Below are 25167 nucleotides of genomic sequence, written 5' to 3'. Positions count from 1 at the left end.
GAGAGAGAGAGAGAGAGAGAGAGAGAGAGAGAGAGAGAGATTTTCTGGCATCTTTTTGTATACAGGTAATAGAAGCACTTAGAAGAGCTGGACTTGAGTCATCAAACTTGATTGTTGGCATTGACTTTACCAAGAGTAACGAGTGGACAGGTCAAATCTCTTGGGATAATTGTATTCTTGAAAGTTAGTGTAATGTGAGCATAGTGTGTGAACAAGAAAAGGCAAATCCCTTGGGATAATTGTATTCTTGAAAGTTGGTGTAATGTGAGCATAGGTGTGAACAAGAAAAAATTGTGAAGCAATTTTTTTTTTTTTGGGGGTTCTTTTGTGTAAATCATGAGACACATCGTCTTCTTACATGAAAACAATCATGGTTAGTCTTTTAATTATGCTTATGCATAATTTGAGCTACACCTTGCTCAAAACTTCTAGAATGATAGTAGTTTTTAAGTAGATTTTTATTCAAAAGTTGGGAAGAGTGGTACTCACAATGATCTTATTTTATGAAATATCCACTCTTTAATGAATGACTTTGTGTGACATAGAACGAACAAGTTTTTTGCATAAAATTTGATATTGAAAGGATTTTTTTTTTGGTATGGCCTCGTGCATAAAATTATTCTTAAGTGATCAAAAGAACAAGTGGTAGAGGATGTTGACCTTAGGATCATGTGTGTGCGCTTTTTGGGCTTGGGACACAAGGAACTGGTTATGAAGGTCTTTTTTCCAAAAGATTTTAAAGTTAACATCATCAAAATAGAAGAAAACATGTGAAGAGAGTTCTTATAAACTTTGTAAGTGAGTATCTTTTTTTGTACTTTCACCTATGGTGAAGTCTCAATAATAGGTTTTGTTGGTTTTGGACCCTAGTTCTTCTTCAAAGGGCTGGTATGAAAAGCATGGTAAATTACTCAATGGCAAGGTAACTCCAGCCTTGAAGCTATCCTCGTTAATCTTCTTAGTTGATGGGTTATTGTCTTGTGGATGACTACCATGAGGTTATAAATTGCACATTCTTACAAGGTGAATTTGGGCATGTTACTGGATTCATCTAGGTATATCTTTTGTGCATTGTAGCCTCTTTCCTAGGGTGCTTTTTGAGCCTTTCCTTCTCATGTTTCATAAGAATCGCCTTCTCATATTTCAGAAGAACCCAATTTCTTTCTTTGAGATTCTCTACAACGATGCTTATCAGTAGTCTTTTTTTGTTTTCTCAAAATTTTCAATGGTCTTTGTTGCACCTGTCTCAATATCATCGGCTGCAAATATATCCTTCTCCATGTGGAGAATAAGTGGAAGCACTAGTGCAAACTTCAATGACGGTAGAACTTCTCAATAGATGATTTAATTTGCTATCTCACTTTGCCTATCCTTCTAAGGAGAATCAAAGTTTAACTTTTTGCCCAATTTCTCGAAAAGAGCGCATTAGAACTAGGTAGTAAACTTGGGATTACCATCTCCCACAAGAGAGCGAGGATAGGACATTGTTACGTACCTAGTGTTAATCCTCCGGCTTAGTGACCTAATCTTTAAGGTTAGGGAAGCCATGGGATTAGGAGAAAGCAGGCTTATATGGGCAGCTAAGGTTATGATTAATAAATCCATGTGTAGTGGCTATTTATAACAAGATGGTTATTTAAAACAACAGTGGACACTATGTCATGACCCTATGAAAATGGGTGCAGCATAAGTGTGAGCATGGTGGTCGGTGAGCAAGATAAAAATTTCACGATTCATACTTGGGTGGCCGGACAAATGGTAACATGTGTGGACATCCCCAAGTGTGAAGGGGGACCAAGGGATTTAAGTTTTTAAAGTTTATAACCTTGGGTAGCCCCTAGGAAAGTTTTAATAAACTTTATGGGCCCTAGGATATTTATGGAGAGAAGGGGCTACTCCACTTTGGGAAGTACACGCCTCTCCCTCTCTCTCTCTAGCCTTTTGGGGAAAGAAACGTGAGGCTGGCAGCGCTGAATTGCAGTTGTGGGAGTTTCTGAAAAGAAAACGCATACAAACAGGCTGCATCTCTCTCTTACTCTTGCTTTTGGAGGGACAGTAGGCGGGCAGCCCTGATATCCAGGTGTGGGAAAGACAGTTCCTGGGAACCTGCGCTGCTGGTCATTGGAGGCTTCTTGGAAGGGCTGCAGGCAGGCTGTTTTGCTGAGGCTACAGAGGGAGTAAAATATTCTTCTATGCATGCTTTTAAGAGTTTGAAACAGGCTGATTGCTGGCTGTGCTACAGAACAGAGATTGAGGACCTTTTCTCTCTTTGTCTCCCTCTCCTTAGTTTTTGAAGAGCTGGTTGGCTACTGGCTGCAGAGCAAATGGCACCTACAGGTTCACCTCTTTCTCTCTCCTTTGCTTTTGGCAAGAAGATGGTTGTCAGTTGGGAAGTGTGAATTGTGAGAAGGGAACGCAAGGCTGGACAGCAGGTTCTCTCACTGTTTGTCTCTCTCCCGGCTACAAGACAAGAGGACAGGACAGTTCGGGGCTTCCTGGAGTCTTTTTTCTTTCTTGTGGAAAGCGACATAAAGACTGTAAGTCTCTCTTTCTTCGTGAGCAAGTGGGACTGTAGGTGATGTCTTTTGAAATCTCTCTTTTCACTGGCTTAACACTGCTCTAGAGTAGTTCTCTCTAGCCCTTTGTGAGAGGAAGGGTTTGGCAGTTTAGAGGGTGGAAATAGGACAAGATTGTGGGCTGTTTTGGATGAGTTTGTGGACTGGTTTTCATGGCTGAGTTTATGGCTATGTACATGGTTCAGTCAGATGCATTTTCAAGGCCTCATGGATGTATAGACTTAGTAGATTAGAGGAGATAACAGTGTGGTGTTCTTGGGACACAAGGCTCTGTAACCTCTATGCTAAGAGGTCCTGAGGATTGGCAGATTGGACTTGCAGACATACGAGCCATGGATGGCCATGTTGTAATCATCTGAATCTTTTCCATTGAAATTGAATAAAGAAATACCGAAATGGGCGCCAAGCTTTGGGGCCAATAGGTGTTGTTCTTCTTCTTGTTTTGGAGCACTCTAGCTCTCGTTTATTTGATTAATTGTTTGGACTACAATTGGATTGGGTAAGTGCTAGACTACCGCACTTTGGTTCCTACCAGAGGCTGGTTTCAAGGTTCCGTTTGCTGGAACCATCATCAACTTTCTTAAGGAGGTGAGCTTGTGGTTGTCTCGAGGAAAGTCATTGCTGAAAATTTCAGCAAGATGTCAGACACAGAAGATGACTATTGTTATGATGATGAGGAAGAGCAGGAGACCACTCTTAGAGAAATGAATATGAGGATATACTTGCAGGAGAACAGGCTGCAGAAGATGCACGTTATGAGGATGTAACGCAGCCAGAAGACATGCCAAGTAAAGAGGAAGATGATGCCCAGTTTAAAGCTCGTTTGGCAGGGGTAGTGGATGTGTTTATGCAGCTCACACAAAGTGAGAAGTTTGCTGAATTTATGAGAGCCCCTTCTGAGCCTAAGAAGAAGAAGCAGAAAGAGCGTTCTAGGAACCCACCTCAGGGCAATAGTGGGTGGTGCCTTCCCATAGGATCCTGCTTTTGGACCGTTTCCTAACATGCAGAACACTTATGGTGCAAACCCACAGAGTTCTTTTTTCGGACAGCCACCTATTCCGCAACAGTCTGTGCAGCCAGGCTATTTTGGCGGTGGCTCCGTGTTCCAATCTATGACTAGGGGTTACCCTCAGGGAGGCATGGGAATGCAAGGGAATATTGGAGCTAATTTTCAGCCTGGTATGTAGGGTTACGGGTATGCAGTCTGGAATGCAAGTTGGGCGCCTAGCCGTTGAGCAGTCCTCCCCACTTGGCCCATGGCTATAAGAAGAGCCCCCATTGGCACATGCTATAGGAACTTCAACTTTTAAGTCTTCAAGTATTCAAGACTCACCTCGGGTCTCCTTGGCACTTGCTCTAGCCTCTTAGCTCTTGCCTCTTGGCACTTGCAACACTCCTCAAGGCTCAAGTAAGGCTCAAGCTCAAGCCTCAAGGCTCAAGGCTCAAGGCTCCTCAACTTTCAAGGCTGAAGTGGGAAGCTCATTGGCTCAACACTCCTCAACTTTCAAGGCTCAAGACTCAAGTGGGCATTGGGCAACCCGGCAAGGCTCTAGCTCTCCTCAAGCCTCAAGGCTCAAGTGGCATTGGGTAAGTTGTAATTTCAAGTTGTCACTTGTAGTCTTGTTGCTCTCCTACACTCACCTCTTGCTCTAGCCTCTCCATTGGCAAGCCTCTCCTACATCTCTCTCCTACTCTCACCTCCATTTCTCAAGCCTCTCCTACATCTCTCTCCTACACTCACGGTCTCACCTCCTCTTGCTTTAGCCTCTCCTACATCTCTCTCCTACACTCACCTCCATTGCTCAAGCCTCCTTGGCACTTGCCTCCATGGCATCTTCACTCGACTTGTGCCTGACCCAAATGTTAGGTGGAAGATCCGTGACCAGTTGTCCAAGTATAGGAGCTTTCAGGGCTCTTATGGAGACATGGATGCACACGATGATCGCTTCAAAGTTGGGACTGCTTTGTGGTGGGAAGATTTTGGTTCGGATGGACCTGAGCTTCAGCATCTAGCCATCCGCATTCTCAGTCAAGCAGTGAATTCCTCTTGCCTAGAGCAACTTTGGAGCTCATACAGTCACATTGCATCGAAGAAGAGGAACCGTCTCGGGGTGGAACGGGTAAATGATCTAGTCTTCGTGAGTGCAAACTTGCGAATGCTTTGCAAGAGTGCAACTGCAAAGGCTGATGCATTTACCGAGTGGGAGATGTCTCAAGATGATGAGGAGTTGGAGGAGCAAGTGGAGGACATCTCTATGGAGCCTGCAAGCATTGCAGGGACCCATGATCGTGAGGCCAGCACTTCACATGCCCCTTGAGGCTTTTTGACATATGTACTACTCTAGTGATAGTCTCTTTTTTGTATGCCACTTACGTGGTTAGGGCCTAGGCCTTTGCCCTTGTCTTTTGCTTTAGCCTTTGGCGACTGGGTCTTGGGTGCCCGATCTCCTTTTTTGTAACACCCATTTTTTTGCTAGTATGACTTAATATTGATGCTTTGGAAGTGTAAAGTGACTTTGTTTTAGTATTGTTAAGTTCCTTGAATGGGTGCTTATATAAAATTGCATATTTTGTATGCCGTCCACGGTCCCATGCCGTCTCCCGTTCCCCGTCCCGATTCCCAAGAATCCCCGTCCCCATCCCCGTTCCCCGTCCCCGTTCCCCGTCCCCGTTCCCTGTCCCATGTTACTATGGTAATGACAGCATGGCACAAGTTGGATGCATCAAAATGTGAAAATCTTGAGGATTATAATAAGAAGTTTTGGGAAGCTTTACTCCCAGTTACTTCTTATCGTGCAGTGCCATTGTCTGAGCAGGTTGAGAAGTATTGTTGTGGGCTGCCCAAGGAAGTGCGTGACTATTGCATAAAGACCCGAGAAACAAATATGTCGCAGATGATAGAGAATGCTATGACTGCAAATGTGTTACTCACTGGAGTCTCATATGGATTTAAGGGCAGCAAAAGCACAAGCAAGAAAACTGAAAAGTCAGGGCATGCTTCGCGTGATTCAAAAGGGTCTACAGAGAAGCGGTATAAGAAGTTACCAATGCCCAAGAGAACTCTTGAGGAGAGACGGGCTTTGATGGATGCTAGGAAGTGCTTTTTTTGTATTGAGGAGGGACATATGTCTTTTAATTGTCTCAAGCGTAAGTTCCAAAAAGACTCTGACACTAAAGGGGAGCCCAAGTCTAAGAAAGCAAAGCCTTCTGCAGGGTTAGTTCTTGATCTTGTTGGGGAACAGCTAGGTGGTGAAGAGATTGAGTTGTGCAGGGCATGGGGCAAAGTGAGATCAGAATGCCTTGATTTTCTTTGACACAGGTGCTAGAGCCAACTTTATCTCACCAGATTTGGCTGGTAGATTGGGGATCCGCGCAGAGGAGATGGGGCCTTTGTATGAGGCTAATATGGCTTGTTTTGGGAATGCAGAACGCGTTACCCCTATTATTGGGAAGCTTAGGCTTCATGTGCAGGGTTATGTGGACAGTGAGGAGTTCTTTATCATGCCACTTGATGGGTGTGATGGTTTGTTGGGTATGCCATGGTGCCATAGAGTACATGCGGTGGTGGATAAGTATAACAGGAAGATTATTTTGACTCATAGAGGAAAAGAGCGTATTGTGGATGTAAAGCTTAAAGGGGAATCCGTTCCTATTGTATCGGCTTCGGTCATTTCATCAGTAATGAAAAAGCATCTTTCCACGTACTTGGTTTTTGTAAAGGATGCAAAAGATGATGAGTCTAAATCTAATTTGTCTATGTTAGATAAAGACAGGATTGATTTTCTACGTGAGTACCAGGATTGTTTTTTGGAGTCATTGCTAGGAGAACTTCCTCCGGAACGGCCAGAAGATCATGCTATTGATCTTATTCCGAGGAGTACTCCACCAAATAGATCGCTGTACCGTGTTAGTGCAGCCCATCAAGAGGAAATTATGAGCCCGGTACACGAGTTGTTGTGAATCTCATGTAAGCCTATTGACCAGGTTTTTCCTACAGATTGATGCAAGTGTTGCATGTATGCACTTGTGGAGTGTTCTGGAAAGTGGAGAGCTATTTTAAATGTATTTTTCAAAATTTGTGGACGACGTCAAGCAGTTTTTAGCTTAAGCAAACATTAGTTTTGAGTTTCGGATTCAATCGCCATAAAAATTGTGGAATGTGTGGGCAGCATTGGTGATCAAGCACATGTATGTATGAGTGTTTGAGTTGATTGGTTGGTGTACTCAATGAATTTTGTGTATAGAAAGATGAGTGATGGTTTAGATAAGATTGTTGGGAAAAAGCTTGATAGAAACAACTTCTATGCTCGAGGACAGATGGTGGTGGTGAGTATACCTCACATGCATTTGATGGGTTCTTGAGAGAACATGGTATTAGACAGCAACTTACATGCATATATACTCCTCAGCGAAATGGGGTTGCTGAGAGAAAGAATAGAGTGATAGGTGAAGTGGCAAGAGCATTGATGAATGAGGAGAGTATGCATTTGTATTATTTGGCAGAAGCATGTGCTACAACGGTGTACATCTTGAATAAGGCACCTGCATAGCTGACATACATGAGAGTACTCTTGAGATGAGAATGACAGGTTTTCGTCCCGACAATGGACATTTGAAATTTTTAGAATGCATTGCTTATGTGCATGTGCCAAATGAGAAGAGGAGGAAGTTAGACCCAAAAGCTGAAAAATGTGTGTTCATTGGGTATATACAGGATAGAAAAGCATACAAGTGCTACAACCAAGTGACAAAGCAAGTTCTCAAATGTTAGTAGAGATGTGATATTTGATTAGATGGCCAACTGATATAAGCAAAGTGCGAGTGTCATGATTGATGACATTGATGCAAATGAAGATTTACATTTGCCTTTGGAGGAGTCCACTAGTATGTCTAGCCCACACGAGACATTAGTAGTGACAATGCAAGTCTATGGTCAAGAAGATTGAGGCATTTATGTGGATGACTTGATAGTCGCAAGTGGCTGTGGGAATGACATTGCCAATATGAAGATAGCATTAAGCAACCACTTTGACATGAAAGATTTGGGAGAGCTGAGATTCTTCCTTAGCATTGAGGTTAGGTTATCAGAACATCACATAGTATTTGGTAGGTGCAAAGGCAATATGCCTTGGATATATTGACAAAGTATGGCATGATTGGATGCAAGCCTATGATGACACCATTGGAGCAGAACATAAAGCTAAGGATTGATCTTGGTGATGAGTTGGATAATGTTACTATGTATAGGAAGATGGCTGACAGCTTAATTTACTTGATCATTACTAGACCAGATTTATGTTATGCAGTGGGACTAGTGAATCAATTTATGTAGAGTCCTAGGAAGCCACATTCGGATGCTATCGGGAGGATCATGAGATATGTGAAGACCACTGCCCATTATGGTTTATTCTATGAGCATGCAAAGGATGTGATGGTGTATGGTTACATGGATGCAAATCGGTCAAGTAGTACTTATGACATGTCTACTAGTGGGTATGCATTTAGCATGGGAAGTATTGTGGATTGGAGCAACAAGAAGCAACCCATAATTGCTTTATCTAGCATAGAGACAGAGTATTGAGAAGCAGCTATGGTTGCATGTGAGGTTGTATGGTTAAAAAAGCTATTTGGTAATTTAGGCCAATGACAACATGCGCATAATGGCTAATAATTCGGTTTACCATGCAAGGACCAAACACATAGAGATCCACTATCATTTCATCAAGAAGAAAGTGTTGAATAGATAGATAGATTTGATGTATATGAAGACTAAAGAGCAAGTTATAGATATCTTTACCAAACCACTTGGTAAAGAGAGGTTTGAGTACTTCAAAGATAGAATTGGAGTATACATGAGATGGACATGGTGAGTTTGAGGGAGTGTGTTGAGATTGTGTCATGTGTGGACGATAATGGCCATGTCCAACTGGCTAAGTGTGATTAGGTTTATTTCAATGTGAACTTATTATTATGTAGTGTACTGTGTTTTGTGGTGAACAATGAGGAAAGCTATGGAACTTCTATATTTGGTGCATGTTGATGGAATAAGAGCTATGTTGGATTAGGTGTGTCTCATGTGTTCCTCTCTACTTTCTTTACAAGACATCAAAGACATATGAAGCCTAAAGAGGCCAACTCCTAGATGAGCTCAAGCAAGCTAAAGCCGAAAAAGCCCAAGTGGTGCATGCGGCTATACTAGTTTCCTAAGGAGTGTGATGTTGCCCTTTCAATGAGGCAACCAAAGCCCTCACTGAATTCCATAGCCTAGCTCATCACCTCACCTGTGCTCTTAGTGCAAAAGAAAGATGGTTCTTCGCACATGTGTATTGATTACAAGGCGCTAAACAAGAACACCATCAAGAATCGATTCCCTATTCCGAGGATCGATGACATATTGGACCGCTTACAGGGCTCCACAGTCTTTAGTCGGATAGACTTGAAAAGCGGGTATCATCAGATACGCATTAGACCCGAGGATGTGCATAAGACAGCATTTCGGACCACTTTTGGGCTATATAAGTTCTTGGTCATGCTCTTTGGTTTGACAAATCCTCTTGCCACATTTAACAGGATGATGGACAGGATTTTCCGGCCTCAGAGAGCGTTTGTGGGCACATTCTTTGATGATATGATTGTGCATTCACGCATAGAGGAGGAGCATAGGAAGCATTTGGCCATTGTGTTTGAAGAACTCCGGAAGCATAGATTGGTCATTAATGGCAAGAAGAGTGAGTTCTTCTTGGAAGAGATACACTTCTTAGGGCATATCGTGTCTAAAGATGGAGTCCGATGGATCCCTCAAAAGTGGAAGCAATTCTCAATTGGTCAGATTTGAGGACCGTGCATGACGTACGTAGCTTTTTGGGATTGTGTTCTTATTACAGGCGGTACATACGGTATTTTGCTGAGATTGCTTCGTCCCTTTGTGCTTTAACTAAGAAGGGAACTCCTTTTCGATGGGTTGATCGGGAAATTGCAGCCTTTAAAAAGCTTAAAGAAAAGCTTACATCGGATCCCGTATTGGTACTACCGGATCTCTGAAAGGCTTTTGTTGTCCAGTGTGATGCATGTGGAAACAGCATTGGGGCAGTTCTCATGCAGGAAGGGCATGTGATAGCCCATGAGGGTCGTATATTACAGAATGCCGAGAAGCATTTACAGGTTTATGAGAAAGAGATGTTGGCTGTAATTCATGCTCTTTCTACATGGAAACACTATTTGCTTGGGGCTGATTTTACTGTGTAGACAGATCATTAGACCTTGCGTTATTTCCTCACGCAAACTAAACTTTCTGAGAAGCATATGAGATGGGCCAACTTTTTGTCTATGTTCCACTTTCAGATTGTACATGTGGGAGGCAAAAAGAATGTTGTGGTAGATGCTTTGTCACGCAAGCCACAGGTCTCAGCAGTTTCACTTGCTTATCATCATGAGCTTGATGAGATAAAAGAGCAGTATGCCCAGGATGAGGATTTTGGAAGAGTCTATGATCAGATGTCTGAAGATCAGCGGCATGATCATTATACTCTTGGAGATGGCTTTTTGTCGATGCATGGTAGACTGTGTGTTACTCGGCAGTTACGGCTCAAGGTTATGATTGAAAGTCATGCTCCACCGTATGCAGGTCATAGAGGTATTGACGCCACGATAAAGGCAGTTGAGGCTTTCTTTTATTGGCCGACCTTGAGAAGAGATGTTGATGCTTTTGTTAGGCAATGCATTGTATGTTAGAAGGTGAAGTATGGCCATCAGAAGACACCAGGGTTACTTCAGCCTTTACCTATTCCAGATAGACCATGGAACAACATTGCCATGGATTTTATATTTGATCTTCCGAGGACACAAACGGGGAATGATGGCATTTGGACTATCATATGCATGTTCAGTAAGCAGGCTCATTTCATTCCTGTGCGTAAGAAGATCAAAGTTGATCACATGGTGAAGTTGCTCATGGTAAACATCTTCAAGTATCATGGTATGCCTTTGTCTATCATGAGTGACTGTGATCCACGGATGACGAGTTTATTTTGGAGAGGGTTGTTTGACAACATGGGTACAACTCTCAAGTTTTTATCATCGTTTCATCCACAGACAGATGGTCAGTCGGAAGAGGCTAATTCCACAGTATTAGATTATCTTAAGTGTTATGTGTGAGAGCACAAGCAACAATGGGAAAAGTATCTTCCTTTGGTGGAGTTTGCTTATAACAACACCATCCATACCTCGACGGGCAAGGCGCCTTTTGAGATTGTGGAAGGAGGGAAGACCGTCACAGACGTGCATTAGAGTTTGCATTGGGTGATTGGTTCTTTTGCGATTTGAGAAAGCTAGGCTCAAAAAGATGAAGGGTAAAGAGCGCTTATTCCCTAAGTTGAGCATGCGCTATTATGGACCTTTTCAGGTATTGGAAAAGATTGGTGAGGTGGCCTATCGCTTGAAGCTACCAGATCATTGGAGGATTCACAATGCATTTCATGTGAGTCTACTTAGATCTTTCCGTGGGGATGTGCTTGAGGATGTATCAGATGAGGCTCAGCCGGAAGTTGAGGAACTTGATGAGGTTCTTATTCCAGAGCAGATACTGGCAGATAAGGAAAGAAAGGTACGAGGTAAAGTTTCCCGTCGTTATATTGTGAAGTTCAAGAACTATTCACCGATGGATGCGAAGTGGATGGAGGAAGGTGACTTAGTAGATTCACCTTAGGTATTGCAGCTTTATCTCGATGCCTTTGAGTTGGAGCCAACTCTTGCTACGGCTCATTCATGTTTAGTAGAGCATGGGTTTGGAGCATTGCCTAATGCTCAAGAGGGGGGTAGCACCTCCGCTCCCTTGATACCGACAGGCTCAAATGACATCTAGAGGTCGCTTGGTGCAGCTTTTGTCTCACTCGAAGGTACTGATAGCTGACAGTATATCTGCTTATGGGACTTCTATGATATATGTGTACTACTCACGTTGGGATGTTGTGGTTGTGTATGGTTCACAGTGGTATACAACATGGACTATTACTACACCATTGGTTTACAGTGAATGTGTTACATATGCATGGCTTAGAGAGATTGGGACGTTGATCTTGCCATATTGTACATTTCACTTTGGATGTCTTGTTGTATCGCCAGATTGCAATCGAGGACGCTTGCTATTTTTCAAGAGGGGGGTATGTCATGACCTTGTGAAAATGGGTGTAGCATAAGTGTGAGCATGGTGGTCGGTGAGCAAGATAAAAATTTCACGATTCATACTTGGGTGGCCGGACAAATGCTAACATGTGTGGACATCCCCAAGTGTGAAGGGGGACCAAGGGATTTAAGTTTTTAAAGTTTATAACCTTGGGTGGCCCCTAGGAAAGTTTTAATAAACTTTATGGGCCCTAGGATATTTATGGAGAGAAGGGGCTACTCCACTTTGGGAAGTACACGCCTCTCTCCCTCTCTCTCTCTCTCTCTCTCTAGCTTTTTGGGGTGAGGCTGGCAGCGCTGAATTGCAGTCGTGCTGGCAGCGCTGAATTGCAGTCGTGGGAGTTTCTGAAAAGAAAATGCATACAAACAGGCTGCACGGTAGGCGGGCAGCCCTGATATCCAGGCGTGGGAAAGACAGTTCCTGGGAACCTGCGCTGCTGGTCATTGGAGGCTTCTTGGAAGGGCTGCAGGCAGGCTGTTTTGCTGAGGCTACAGAGGCAGTAAAATATTCTTCTATGCATGCTTTTAAGAGTTTGAAACAGGCTGATTGCTGGCTGTGCTACAGAACAGAGATTCAGGACCTTCTCTCTCTCTCTCTCTCTCTCTCTCTCTCTCTCTCTCTCTCCCTCTCCTTAGTTTTTGAAGAGCTGGTTGGCTACTGGCTGCAGAGCAAAGAGGCACCTATAGGTTCACCTCTTTCTCTCTCCTTTGCTTTTGGCAAGAAGATGGTTGTCAGTTGGGAAGTGTGAATTGTGAGAAGGGAACACAAGGCTGGACAGCAGGTTCTCTCACTGTTTGTCTCTCTCCCGGCTACAAGACAAGAGGACAGGACAGTTCGGGGCTTCCTCGAGTCTTTTTTCTCTCTTGTGGAAAGCGACATAAAGATTGTGAGTCTCTTTTTCTTTGTGAGCAAGTGGGACTGCAGGTGATGTCTTTTGAAGTCTCTCTTTTCACTGGCTCAAGACTGCTCTAGAGTGGTTCTCTCTAGCCCTTTGTGAGAGGAAGGGTTTGGCAGTTCAAAGGGTGGAAACAGGACAAGATTGTGGGCTGTTTTGGATGAGTTTGTGGACTAGTTTTCATGGTTGAGTTTATGGCTATGTGCACGGTTCAATTAGATGCATTTTCAAGGCCTCATGGATGTACAAACTTAGCAGATTAGAGGAGATAACAGTGTGGTGTTCTTGGGACACAAGGCTATGTAACCTCTATGCTAAGAGGTCCTGAGGATTGGTAAATTGGACTTGCAGACATACGAGCCATGGATGGCCATGTTGTAATCATCTGAATCTTTTCCATTGAAATTGAATAAAGAAACACTGAAAGGGACGCCAAGCTTTGAGGCCAACAGGTGTCGTTCTCTTTCTTGTTTTGGAGCACTCCAGCTCCTGTTTATTTGATTAATTGTCTGGACTACAATTGGATTGGACTACAATTGGATTGGGTGACTGCTAGTCTACTGCACTTTGGTTTCTACCAGAGGCCGGCTTCACACTATATAAGTGAAACATGGGTTATTATTGTCATAACCTCACTATTGGTCAGAATTCAACCAATTTGTTTCATCTGAGATTTCAAGATGAGAGAGACTATCACTTATTGCTTGTAAAATGGGGTTTTTGGATAGAACTTCATAATCTGGGGATTTTCTCTTTTGGATGGGTCGTGAGTTTCTTTTTAGTGTACAGATATACAAAGGTGGAGGTGGGTATTATGGTTAGTTCCTTGGGAGTGTTTAGCAACTCTATATGAGATTTATGGTTTCTTTCGAGGAATGGTATTATTGTAGGTAAAGGTAGTGTTCCTTGAGACTCTCCTCCCCATTTTAAACTGAGGTTTATAGGGTTTACATGTGGTAGCCATACTCAGGATCTGGCTAGCCTTATGTAGGCGTGATTGCCTTATGCGCCAATGAGTTGCTACAGGCACAATATTACTTGAGGTAGGATTTTCGTGGATGAGTGTTGTACACTTACGACAGCCTCATGATCTTATTTGGCGCAAGATTGCCATAGACGAATGTTTATCACTTATGGTAGCCCCATGATTATGGAAGTAAGAGGGAATATTATATAAAGCAGATTGATGTGGTGGGCTAACTTGAAAGTCAACGTCCTTCGGGTGGGAGTTTGGTTGTGTCAAGACGGGATTGAGAAAGGAATTGATCACCACGATTTAATCTTATGTGTAAAGGTGATCTTGTATGCAGTGTATCCTAGTGTTATGGGACACTAAGATCTGCTACATGCACGGTCATTGGATACATCTATATTTCTATTTGGTGGATTTTGATGGATCAAGTTATGGTGGATCGTACTTCTCCATGTTAGCTTTAGAGAGAGAGAGGGCTAGAGAGAAGCCGATAGTTACATTGTTGGGGATGGAGGAAGCTAGCACACACACACACAGAGAAACGTGAGTGGCAAGAGCTGCTGGAAAACGTACTTGATAATAATGTAATGAAAGTACATGAATGAAAGTACTGAAACTTGAAAGCCTTGGGCTAAGTGCCCAACACACAAAAGTGTGATTACACCGGGAAAAAAGTTGTCCAGCCACAGGGAAAAAATGCCCATGAGTAAGCTAGGCTCACACCTGAACTAGCTGGGAGTGGCTGGGTGGACATGACCAACAAACCCCCCTCAAGTGAACGGTGTGAACGGGTAACAGGGTGATAAAGCTGTGAATGTTGCCTTGCACTATGCTCCACAGTAAGAGTGATCACGATGGCAAAGATGAACTGCAGTGCCAATGGGAAAAGCACTTGTTAGCAGTCAACTCCTGTCTGTACGCTATGTCAAGGCCTCTGTTGTGGGTGTGCTTGCCTGTTTTAGTGTCTTCCCATTTTTCCAAGAGTGTTTCCAGGTGGCGTTCACTCTCCCATACACTCCCATGTTAGAATTAGTGCATCTCAGTGTATTTGGGCAAAGCCTATCTTATGGGACACTTTGCATTTTGCTCGCCGTCTTCATTTGTGCCTTGCGTTTTCTACTTTAGCTTCTCCTAGCTACTGATCAGTGATAATAGTTGCTGTGTTTTCTGTATACAAAGCTGCGTTTTCTTGGTCCAGCCACCCTCTTGCTGTCGGCCAGCCCTTACTGGCTGCGTTTTGTTCTACAGAAGCAAGTTGAGGAGCTGTGGCTGTGGTTTCTACTCCGGCATCAGTTGGTGGTGAGTTTCTTGCATGTGGTGTTGCCAGACAAGTGGCTCTACATCTTCTTCTTCCTCCACGAGTCCCTGCCCTTCCGGTAGGAGGTTCTCGGTGGTTCTAGGACTGTTTTGCTGCTGTCCAGTCCCTTTTTCTTTCAGATTTGAGAGGGGGTTGATTGGTTCTGGAGCCTTGCTTCGTTGGAAAGCACTTGAGAGGAGTTTTGGAGTGCTGAGATTTGTGTTCTTTGTTGTTGTGGATATGGCTCCCCCCTTACGAACACTCCCAACTATGCCCATTGGAAGCTGCAAATGCGGATCTGGTTAATCCACAAGGGTTTGTGGGAGATTGTTCAGGGCAGTGAGAAGAAGCCCGAGCGTCCTCAGAACTCTAGGAGGTGGACTAAGGATCAAGAGGATGAATTCCTTGCAGAATTACAAGACTGGGAGAATCGGGATTCAAAGGCGCATTCAGTACTTGTACGGATCATCACACAGGAGGTCTCACCGGCCGTGCAAACTCTCACCAGTGCTCATCAGGCTTAGTCTAAATTGGAGGATCTCTTTGCTCGAGATTCATCGATGAGTGTAGTTACCTTGCAAGGACAACTCTATGGTTTGTTATTTCCTGCAAGCTGTTCCATGCGGTCGTTCCTCATTAAGGCCAAGATTATCCATGACCAATTATTGGCATTGGGTGTTGCTTTGTTCTCTGCTCAGCTGGCTACACTTATCCTCACCAAGCTTCCCCCAAAGTATGATGTGGTTTTTCTCGAGCTTTACGGTGCGAGGTCACAACCACTGAATTGGATTTTGATGATCTTAGCTCCCTACTCTTGGAGGAAGAGTCCATTCTAGTCTCAGAGGGCAAGATGAAGGTGTCTCTCAACAGTTTTAAACAGGCACTTTCCACAGTTCTGAAGAAAGGTCGGAGTCGTTGCTTCTCTCATGGGAAGAGAGGACATCTGTCCGAGGATTGTTTGTCCAAGAAGAAGGACAAGACCAAGGACAAGTCTTCATCTCAGAAAAAGGCCAAAGACATGACAAACGACAGTGATACAGATTCCTCTAGTAACACATCTAAGGCTCCCAGGGCGCTTCTCGCTTAGGAGGACCCAGTTGGTGTACTTCTCTAGTATACATGCAGTTCTCCCCATGTGCTTCCAGCCATAGGAGGCTTGTGGGCGGGAGAGGGGGCTGATTGCAGCCCCACTTATTGGTGCATGGGAATCGTGATTTGGAGTTCCAAGCATTATACATCTAGCAAGACCCTCCACTACAGTAGATACTAGAATCACCTTGGAGAGAGCACCCGCCAACCTGTTTCCTCGAGACACAATGGCACCACGAACAACAAAGAACTTTGCTTGGCTCCGATTTCCCTCACTAGTGTGCAGTGAACTCCAAGAATAGAACGATGAGTTGTCGGACACACCGGCCAATTATTCCCCAACAGTGGACTGTTAACACATCACGTCCCAAAACCTTGAACAATGAACTCGGAACAAATCTTGTCCATAGTCTTTGCTACACCAAAGATGACCTTGACTTGCCAGATTTTTAATGCTTGGAACTTCGACGCATAGTTCCCATGCACCGGAAAATGGAGCTGCTACGAGCCCCCTCTCCCGCCTACAAGCCTCCTCTGGCTGGAAGCAAATGGGGGAAAACTACAGGTATACTAGAGAAGAATACCATCTTGGTCCTCTCGAGCCAGAAGTGCCTTGGGAGCCCTAGATGAGTTACTAGAAGTATCCGAATCATTGTTCTGTGTTGTGTCTTTGCCCCTGGTCTTGTCTTTCTTTTTGGACAAACAATTCTTAGATAGATGTCCTCTCTTCCCACATGAGAAGCAACGACTCCGACCTTTCTTTTGAACTGAAGTAAGTGCCTGATTAGACGTGTTAAGAGACACCTTGATCTTACTCTGAGAAACGAGGACATACTCTTCTTCCAAGAGAAGGGAGCTAAGGTCATCAAAATCCAATTGAGTGGTTCTGACTTGGCACCACAAAGCCTGAGAAACCACATCATACTCCGAGGGAATCTTGGCAAGGATAAGTGCAGCCAATTGAGCAGAGGACAAAGCAGCACCCATTGCCAGTACTGGTCATGGATAACTTTGGCCTTCATGAGGAACGACTACATAGAAAGTTGCCAGCAAGAAACAACAGACTGGAAAGTTGTCCTTGCAAAGTAACTGCTTGCATCGATGAATCTCGAGCAAAGAGATCGTCCAATTTGGACCATACTTGATTTGCACTGGTAAGAGTTTGCATTGCCGGTGAGACCTCCTTTGTAATGGTCCTCACAAGCACTGAATGGGCCTTCGAATCACGATATTCTGAGTCTTGTAGTTCTGCAAGGAATTCATCCTCTTGAACCTGGGTCCACCTCCTTGAGTTCTAAGGATGCTCGAGCTCTTCTCACTGCCCTAAACAATCTCCCACAAACCCTTATGGATGAACCTGATCCGCATATTCAGCTTCCAATGGGCATAGTTGGTTCCGTCCAACTTGTCATCCTTGTTCGTATAGTGGGGAGCCATATCCACAGTAACAAAGTACAGAAATCTCAGCACTCCAAGACTCCTCTCGAGCACTTTCCAATGAAGGGAGGCACAAGGACCAATCAGCACCCTCTCAAATCTAAGTGAGAAATAGGCTGGACGGCAGCAAAACAGTCCACCAAAAAACGCACGGGAAACACCCAACCGGAGGGAGGGGAAGCTGGAGAAGAAGAGGAACTATTGAAGCGGCTTGTCAAACACCCTCCACTGCAGTCCGCGCTGTAAGAAACAGCCTTCACATCGCAAACCACTGCTGTAAATGAAAAAATGCAGCCAAAAGGAGCTTGCACTTGGATGCTTGGCAGTCAAACATAGGAGCAGGGCAGCCTAGAGAAGAAGACGTTGGTGTGAGAAGACTTCGGGAGAAAGAAAATGCAGCTATGATGAAAAATGCAGCCATTATTTTGATCGCCAGAAAATGCAGCAAACAGAAGGATCAAGATCTCAAAGTAGAAGGCAGCTGGGTACCTAAGCGACTGATACCATGTTGGAGTATGCACAGGCAGAAGCATAGACAAGTAGACATATCACCTTTTATTATAGCATGAAGCTTTTACAATGGCAATAGCCAGCAAGGGGAGCTGTACAATGTGCAAGGATTGGATGGATGAAGTGAATAGAAGAGGCCGCTTTATATAGTGATGCAAGGGAAGCTGGCCAACTGCTGCCCATAGGAGCTGGCCGACAGCCCACAACCTACTAAAAAGGAAGAAAATGGATAAAACCCATAAAATAGATACAACCTCAATACACTGAGATGCACAATATTCTAACATTTTTAGCATTTTTCAGCATTTTACGGATTTTTTTGGCCAGGTTGGCCTGTAGGACCTGGCTGACCAGCTCTTGAGGACCTATATAATAGGTGCCTCAGCTCACATCATTTTTATCTCTGATATCAGCCTTGACTTGTACATACTAGCACTCACGGGCCTCCTCATGCAACATCTTCATTCATATTAAGGTTCTTGATGATCTGCAATCTACTGTCTACACATATATGCTGTTTTATTCAGATTTACAGCAGTAGCACATATATCTCACATGGTATTAGAGCCTAGAACTGCTCTAGGACCTGCGTTTTTCTTCATGAACCTGTTGTTTACAGATTTCAGCACATAAAGGCCTGCATTTTCAGGTCTGGGAGCTGTGTTTTTCATCAGAAAGCTGCGTTTTCTCAGTGGTGCTGCGTTTTCTTCAATTAGGTTGTGTTCTTTTTTTCATAGATCTGTGTTTTCAACATTTGTGGTGGCATTAAACCTTGGAGAACCATTTCTTTTCTCCCCTTCTGGTTTTTTCCCACCCTCCCACCCTGCATTCCTTCTTATTCATCCTCATACTAATTGTGCTCAGTTTTAGAGGAGTTCTAGCTGCTTCTAGCCCTATTTGAAGGGGAGGATTTTGCGTTTGGAGGATATGGCTTCTGAAGATCAATATTCTATTTTCTTTGGACTTCTTTTCTCTTCCCACGGAATCCTATCCCCTACTTCTCAGGCTACCACTTCATCGGTACCCTCTCCCTCCACCCCTTTGGTCGTCCCCCCATCCTTTCCTGCAACCACTTCTTCTCTTGTTTCTCTCCTCCTCCAGAACCTCTCCCCTTCTTTCTCTCATGTTTCATTCTACACTCCTCCCCAAATGAGTGATTCCATGAAGCTTATAGCCACCAATTATCATACTTGGTCTTTTTATGGTGTTTGGACATTAGTTATGACACCTGCCTTGGTGGATCCAGCTTTACGAGGAGTTTTGGATGCTCGTGCATGCCTCATCATCATTCATTGCATGACTTCTGCCATACAGGCACAATTTATTTCTACAAGGAGTATTGCCCGACATATGTGGCTTGAGATTTAGAGGAGGTTTGGTGCTATTTCTTTTGTGAAGATTGCTAAGCTGGAGGTGGATCTTGAGAAGATTTCCATCAGTGAATCTGACAATATCATTGATAAGATTGGGGACTTTACTCGTATCAAGCGGCAACTTGAAGAATCTGGGAACACCATCAGCAACCGGATCCATAAATTGCTTGGTAAATTGCCTCTCTCTTTTGATTCCTTCAAAAATCATATTTACTTCCACCAGCCTCTTCTATCTTTTGAAGAAGTTGTGAGTTATCTACATGACAAGTGTTTGATGAGAGGCAAAGGAAATTTGGAATTTGCTTTTGTTGCCCAAGATAAGGGCGAGAACAAAGGAGGACGAGGAGGCAACAAGAACAAGAACAACAAGAACAAAGCTACCCAAGGAAAGGGCAAGAAGGATGCTATGGAGGCCAAAGGTAACAAAACCTTGGAGGGTTCTTTTTGTGGTAGATTTGGCCATACGGAGGAACCATGCCTTTGCTCGACGTGATAGTTCTCGGGCAACCAAAGCCAAATTCAAAGCCAAAGATAACTCTCAAGATTTTGACAAGGATTCTAATATAAACAAAGGTAAGGAAAAGATGAAGGACGAGGGCAATGCCAAAGTGGCATACATGGTAGTTACAAATTCTCCCCCTACCTCTCCACAAGATACTTTCATCGTGATCACAGATATAACTTCTTCCACTGAGGTTAGTGACACACCAACAAAGGTTGAGTGGGCCAGTGATAGCGGTGCTTCTGTCCTTATGACCAAACATTCATATATTTTGGAGGATTACCAGCCGCTCTCTTCTTCGGTTCACATTGGAGATAACTCTTCCTTACCCGTTCTTGGTATTGGTAATGTTTCTCTTGGTTCCTCTGCTACTCTCCATGAAGTTTTACATGTGCCTCGGCTTTCAAAGAACTTGTTTTGAGTTCACATGGTTGCTCGGAAGGGACTTGGTGTTTATTTTGATGATGAGGTGGTTGAGTTGATTGACAGAAAGACACTCTCGGTTGTGGCCAATGGAGTTCATGATGGAGGCCTCTACAAAATTACCACTTTCTCTTCACAGATTCCCTCATCCGACCCTCATATCCATCAGCTATTCTCTCCTTCTCATGCCTTCTTTGTTGATGAGACCTCTTTGTGGCATTCACGCTTTGGTCATGTACCTGTTTCTGCTTTGCATAAAATTGCTTCCCAGTAGTTGGTTCTTGGTTTACCTAAGCTCCGTCAACTACCACATATATGCTCATCTTGCATGATGGGCAAACATCACAGAGATGCTTTTCTAGAGGAGGCTACACATCAGGCTACACGAAAGCTCGAGCTTATACATGCAGGCTTGGCTGGACCAATGGAGGTTGAGTCCCTTGGAGGGGCAGTCTCACTCTACAATTTCATTCGTGGTCTGACGATGGTGTACCCTTTGATGAGTTTACGCATTGAAAGGTATTCAACGACAGACAACAGTTCAGCAGAGTGGAGTAGTTGAGAGGAAAAATTGGACTATGAAGGAGATGGCGAGATCTTTATTGCATCATTTTGGTGTTCCCCCCGCGTGCTGGGGAGAATTTGTAGCCACCTCTGTTTATCTCATAAACCGCTCACTCACGAAGGTGGTTGATGCGTTGACACCAGAGGAGGCATTTTCTGGACATAAGCCATCTGTATCACATTTTCATGTCTTTGGTTGTGTTGCTTTTGTTCATGTCCCAGATACGAAGCGGACTACACTTGCTTCTAAGTCCAAGAGGATGATTTTCACTAGCTATAGCTCGAGATCCAAAGGATACCACCGGTTTTGGGATTTGAATGTGGAGGATATTATCATATCTCGAGATGCTTGGCTCGATGAGACATTATTTGGACTTGATTTTTCTTCCATGTCCTCTTATGAGCAGATTTTGGACCCATTTCCAGCTGATATTGGAGAGTTTTTTCATCTACCACAACGAGCTTCTTCGACCGTAGTGATTCCGGTGTCTTTAGCACCAATTCATCCCGCTGTACCCTCTGTTTTAGCCCCTGTATCTATTGTGTCCAGCCCCTTACATAGAGCTGGATTGCCTCCTGCATCTTCTCCATTAGTATCTGCAGACTCTCCATTATCTTCTCCACATTTGGTTGCTTCTTCTCCATCCACTGCTGTCCTAGATGCATCCATTTTTGCAGCAATACCTTCTTCTTTCAGATTTGAAAGGAGGTCCCCGTAGTGATTTCGGTGTCTTTAGCACCAATTCAGCCCACTGTTACCCTCTGTTTTAGCCCCTGTATCTACTATGTCCAGCCCCTTACATAGAGTTGGATTGCCTCTTGCATCTTCTCCCTCAATATCTGCAGACTCTCCATTATCTTCTTCACATTTGGTTGCTTCTTCTCCATCCATTGCTGTCCTGGATGCATCCATTTTTGCAGTAGTAGCTTCTTCTTTCAGATTTGAGAGGAGGTTTGGTCCACCCCCGTGGGTCCATAAATTATTACCGGACTCTGGCCTTTTTGATAGCCAGTTGCATCTCAGGCATCTGCTCCGTCTTCCAGACCTTGGAGATCTTCTCGGCTTGCTTCTTTTGGTCATGCCGTGAATTATGCTCTTATGAATACCTTACTGGATATTGATGAGCCCGAGACTCCCAAGGAGGTCCTTGCTTTGCTGCAGTGGCGTCAAGCTATGGAAGCAGAGATGTCTTCTATTGAGTGGAACAAAACTTGTGAGTTAGTTCCACGCCCATTACATCGGAAGGTCATTGGTGTCAAATGGATTTTTAGGGGAGGTGGCGCATAGGAGGGCTGCATGTGAAAGGTGGTGAAGCAGGGTATGGGGATGTGAGAAGTGCGAAGGGCAGGGGGCAAGCAGAGGGGGCATGCGAAGGGGGATGTGCTTGGGTAAGTCAAACACGGAGCCCCGAGATGGGGGGAAAAAGGAGGGGGGTGTCTGGAGGGGGGGGGGGGGGGAGTAAGGGGGGGTTCACGGGCAGGAGCTCCAGCTCGTCCGTTTTCAAGTTCCCTCCAGACTGAAAAAAGTGTATTCTATGCAGAGTTATCTTATTCTATTTTTCTAAAGTCACTTCCAAGCATCATGGCCCATGACAAGAATAGGCTTTTAAGTGGCTGAGTTTTTCCTTCAAAATGCCTGGTGATTTCTTCTTAGCATAGTGATTCAAGTTGCATGCACCCACTTTTAGCTGTTTTGATTTGTTGATTTGAAATTGCAGGCGAACGCTCGTTCAATGGGCGAAGTCTTCATACGATTAGTAGCACGGCATTGAATCCATATGAGCAGGCCATCCAGATAATTGGAAAGACCTTGTCTCCATTTGACGATGACAATTTGATTCCTTGCTTTGGCTTTGGGGATGGTTGGTTGACCCTCATTTTTCAATCGGATTTGCTCTAACTGCTAATAAAAGCTTGGCTTTGTCTGCATGCATTTTATTGAAGATTGGGTTGTCTCTCTCAGTATCTACAGGTGATCATTCTGTGTTCAGCTTTTATCCAAATGAGCAACCCTGTGATGGCTTTGAAGGGGTTTTGTCACGTTATAAGGAAATAGTTCCACATGTCCACCTTGCAGGTATGAAGAGTAAAACCATATCTTTACCTTCAATAGCAATTGAATGTGGGGTAGATAGTGCTTGCTTTGGCATCAGAAAAGACTAGTGTCATAAGAATTATGCAGGTCCAACCTCGTTTGCTGCGATTGTACGAGTTGGGATGGACATCGTGAATCAAAGTGGAGGCCAGTATCATGTTCTTCTTATAATAGCGGATGGGCAGGTTAGAGCGTGTGTGATGCTTTAGTGGGGCTTTAATAGTTGGATAACATTCTGAATTTTTAGTTGTCTCGATGAGTGGGCGGTGTTAGAAAAGGAGCTCAAATTCAAACCTTCCTGTCTCTGAAACTGTCATGGCACAGAATCAACGCAATCAAAAAACTTGAGATAGAGACGTAATTTTTCCGCAAATTTATCTCCATGAATTTTCTTTATTATGCTCAATCAAATTAATACACAGAGTGCTCTGACACCATGTTAGAAAAGGACTTAAATTCAAACTTGAGACTCTCATGGCACACAATCAACACAATGAAAAAACATGAGATAGAGACAGTTTTGCCACTAAGTTAATCTCCACGAAGTTTCTTTATTATGCTCAATCAAATTAATACAATGAATGTCTTTAAATAGATCTCCATCTAGATGACACACAGGACAAGTTGAGAATAGTAATTTCCTGTGTCTGTGAAAAACACTTACATGATTCCTTTTTCTAGAACCCAACCCATCTCTTGTACTAAGGTTTTCAACTCGTCCTCAAACCTTTTCACATGCAAATGCTCGATCACAAGGGTTTAACACGAAAGTTTGATCAACACTTAATCAACAAATATTTCTATCTCATGGGTCTTTCAGGTAACACAAAGTATGGGTGCTAGTCTTGGGAGGCGGAGTCCACAAGAGCAGGGAACAATAGATGCTATTGTGGAGGCAAGGTGGTTGATGACAACATGCTATAGTGTACATTCTAGAGTAGGGTTGAAAAGTCGTGCACTTCATTGTTTTCCTTGGCAACTGCAGTGAGTATGCATTATCAATCGTATTGGTGGGAGTTGGTGATGGTCCTTGGAACACCATGAAGCAGTTCGATGATAATATTCCTCGTCGGGTCTTTGATAATTTTCAGGTGCTTCTTTAGTTGCTTCTGTTTGGTTGTGCATAGAGGTAGCTATCAAAAGGTTGGAAGGTGGCCATGCTATAACACCTGATGAAAGCCTCTCTGCTGAGATGTATTGGTGCTGCAGTTTGTGAATTTTACGTCTCTCATGTCAAAAAACATGCCTCCATCTCGAAAGGAGGCTGCATTTGCATTGGCGGCACTCATGGAGATACCGACACAATACAAGGCAACCATTGAACTTGGCATTTTGAAGTAAGAAACATTTCTTGCTCATTCGCATTGGCAAGGTTTGAGTTTTGTGCTTAAGGACTAAAATTGTTTGCAGTAGGAGGATTGGGAAGGAGCGGAAAAGTTCCATTCTGCCACCTCCTGGTGGCGTTCTGCAGTTTGACAGCAGTATGTTGACTAGCTCCAGCGCGAGGGCAGCAGATTTGGGCAGTGTTTCAGCTAACAGGCCATCAATGGCAGAAACACAGAACGCCACATCTGAAAGCCAAGTACGTCTTAGATCCAGAAGAAACAGCATTGCACTTCTCTTTGTAACTGCCATGTCAATCTTATTCTTTTTGGCATTTTTTGGGTGTTCAGTTCTGCACAGTTTGTCTCACACAGCCTAAGGACATGGCATTTGGATGTGGTCATCAGGTACTGTATATTGATTTATTTTGTGCCTTAGCTAGTCTTCTCTTCTTTGATAGACTAAAGTTTGTTGGGAGCCTGCAGACCTGCAGACAGTGTGCAACAAATCTGGTGACTTGCCCACTTTGTAGACGACGGATCACCAGTAGGCTGCGATTGTATGTATAATCCGTATGGTATCAACACCAAGTCTCTGGTGATTCATCAAAGATAGAATCAATGGAACGACAAGCACTTAACATGTGTATTAGCTTGGATGTGCTGAGGTGATTTGTCTCAACAGTGTTGCAGCCTCCTTACAAGCCATGTATTTGATCGCAGTCAGCCTAAATGGTAACAGGACAAACCCTATACCTTTAAACCTAATTCACTTACTATCTCACCATGGTTATTTATCTTCTAATCTTTACCTTTGATTTGATAAGCACTGTGCTGCTTTATCTCACTCTGGGGCAATGTAGCCAAAAAAAAAAAAAGGATTCTTGTACAGTCTTATGACATATAATTACAGATTTGATGTTCTATTAC

General features: G+C 43.8%; 2 protein-coding genes across 2 annotated transcripts in view; both read left to right on the top strand.

Annotated features, from left to right (window-relative positions):
• LOC147635932 (E3 ubiquitin-protein ligase RGLG3-like) overlaps positions 1-25167 on the top strand; it is a 26819-nt gene extending 1652 nt beyond the window's left edge. The window contains exons 2-11 of the mRNA XM_086801331.1: positions 66-150; positions 22539-22682; positions 22784-22897; positions 23003-23100; positions 23736-23815; positions 23901-24006; positions 24125-24252; positions 24326-24497; positions 24589-24645; positions 24724-25167. Coding sequence (XP_086657457.1) covers positions 66-150; positions 22539-22682; positions 22784-22897; positions 23003-23100; positions 23736-23815; positions 23901-24006; positions 24125-24252; positions 24326-24497; positions 24589-24645; positions 24724-24807 — 1068 coding nt within the window. The 3' untranslated portion in view covers positions 24808-25167. The remainder of the gene's footprint in view (positions 1-65; positions 151-22538; positions 22683-22783; positions 22898-23002; positions 23101-23735; positions 23816-23900; positions 24007-24124; positions 24253-24325; positions 24498-24588; positions 24646-24723) is intronic.
• Positions 16102-22108, top strand: LOC147635933 (uncharacterized). The gene is made up of 2 exons (XM_086801052.1): positions 16102-19272; positions 19357-22108. Exons 1-2 carry the CDS (start codon positions 18886-18888, stop codon positions 19822-19824), a joined length of 855 nt encoding a protein of 284 aa, XP_086657178.1. The 5' UTR covers positions 16102-18885; the 3' UTR covers positions 19825-22108.

Source organism: Cibotium barometz, chromosome 8 (assembly GCF_041138505.1).
Source record: "Cibotium barometz isolate CiBa-2024 chromosome 8, ASM4113850v1, whole genome shotgun sequence".
NCBI lineage: Eukaryota > Viridiplantae > Streptophyta > Polypodiopsida > Cyatheales > Cibotiaceae > Cibotium > Cibotium barometz.
The sequence above is the reverse complement of the archived record's forward strand: the minus strand, read 5'-3'. Positions and strand labels throughout refer to the sequence as shown.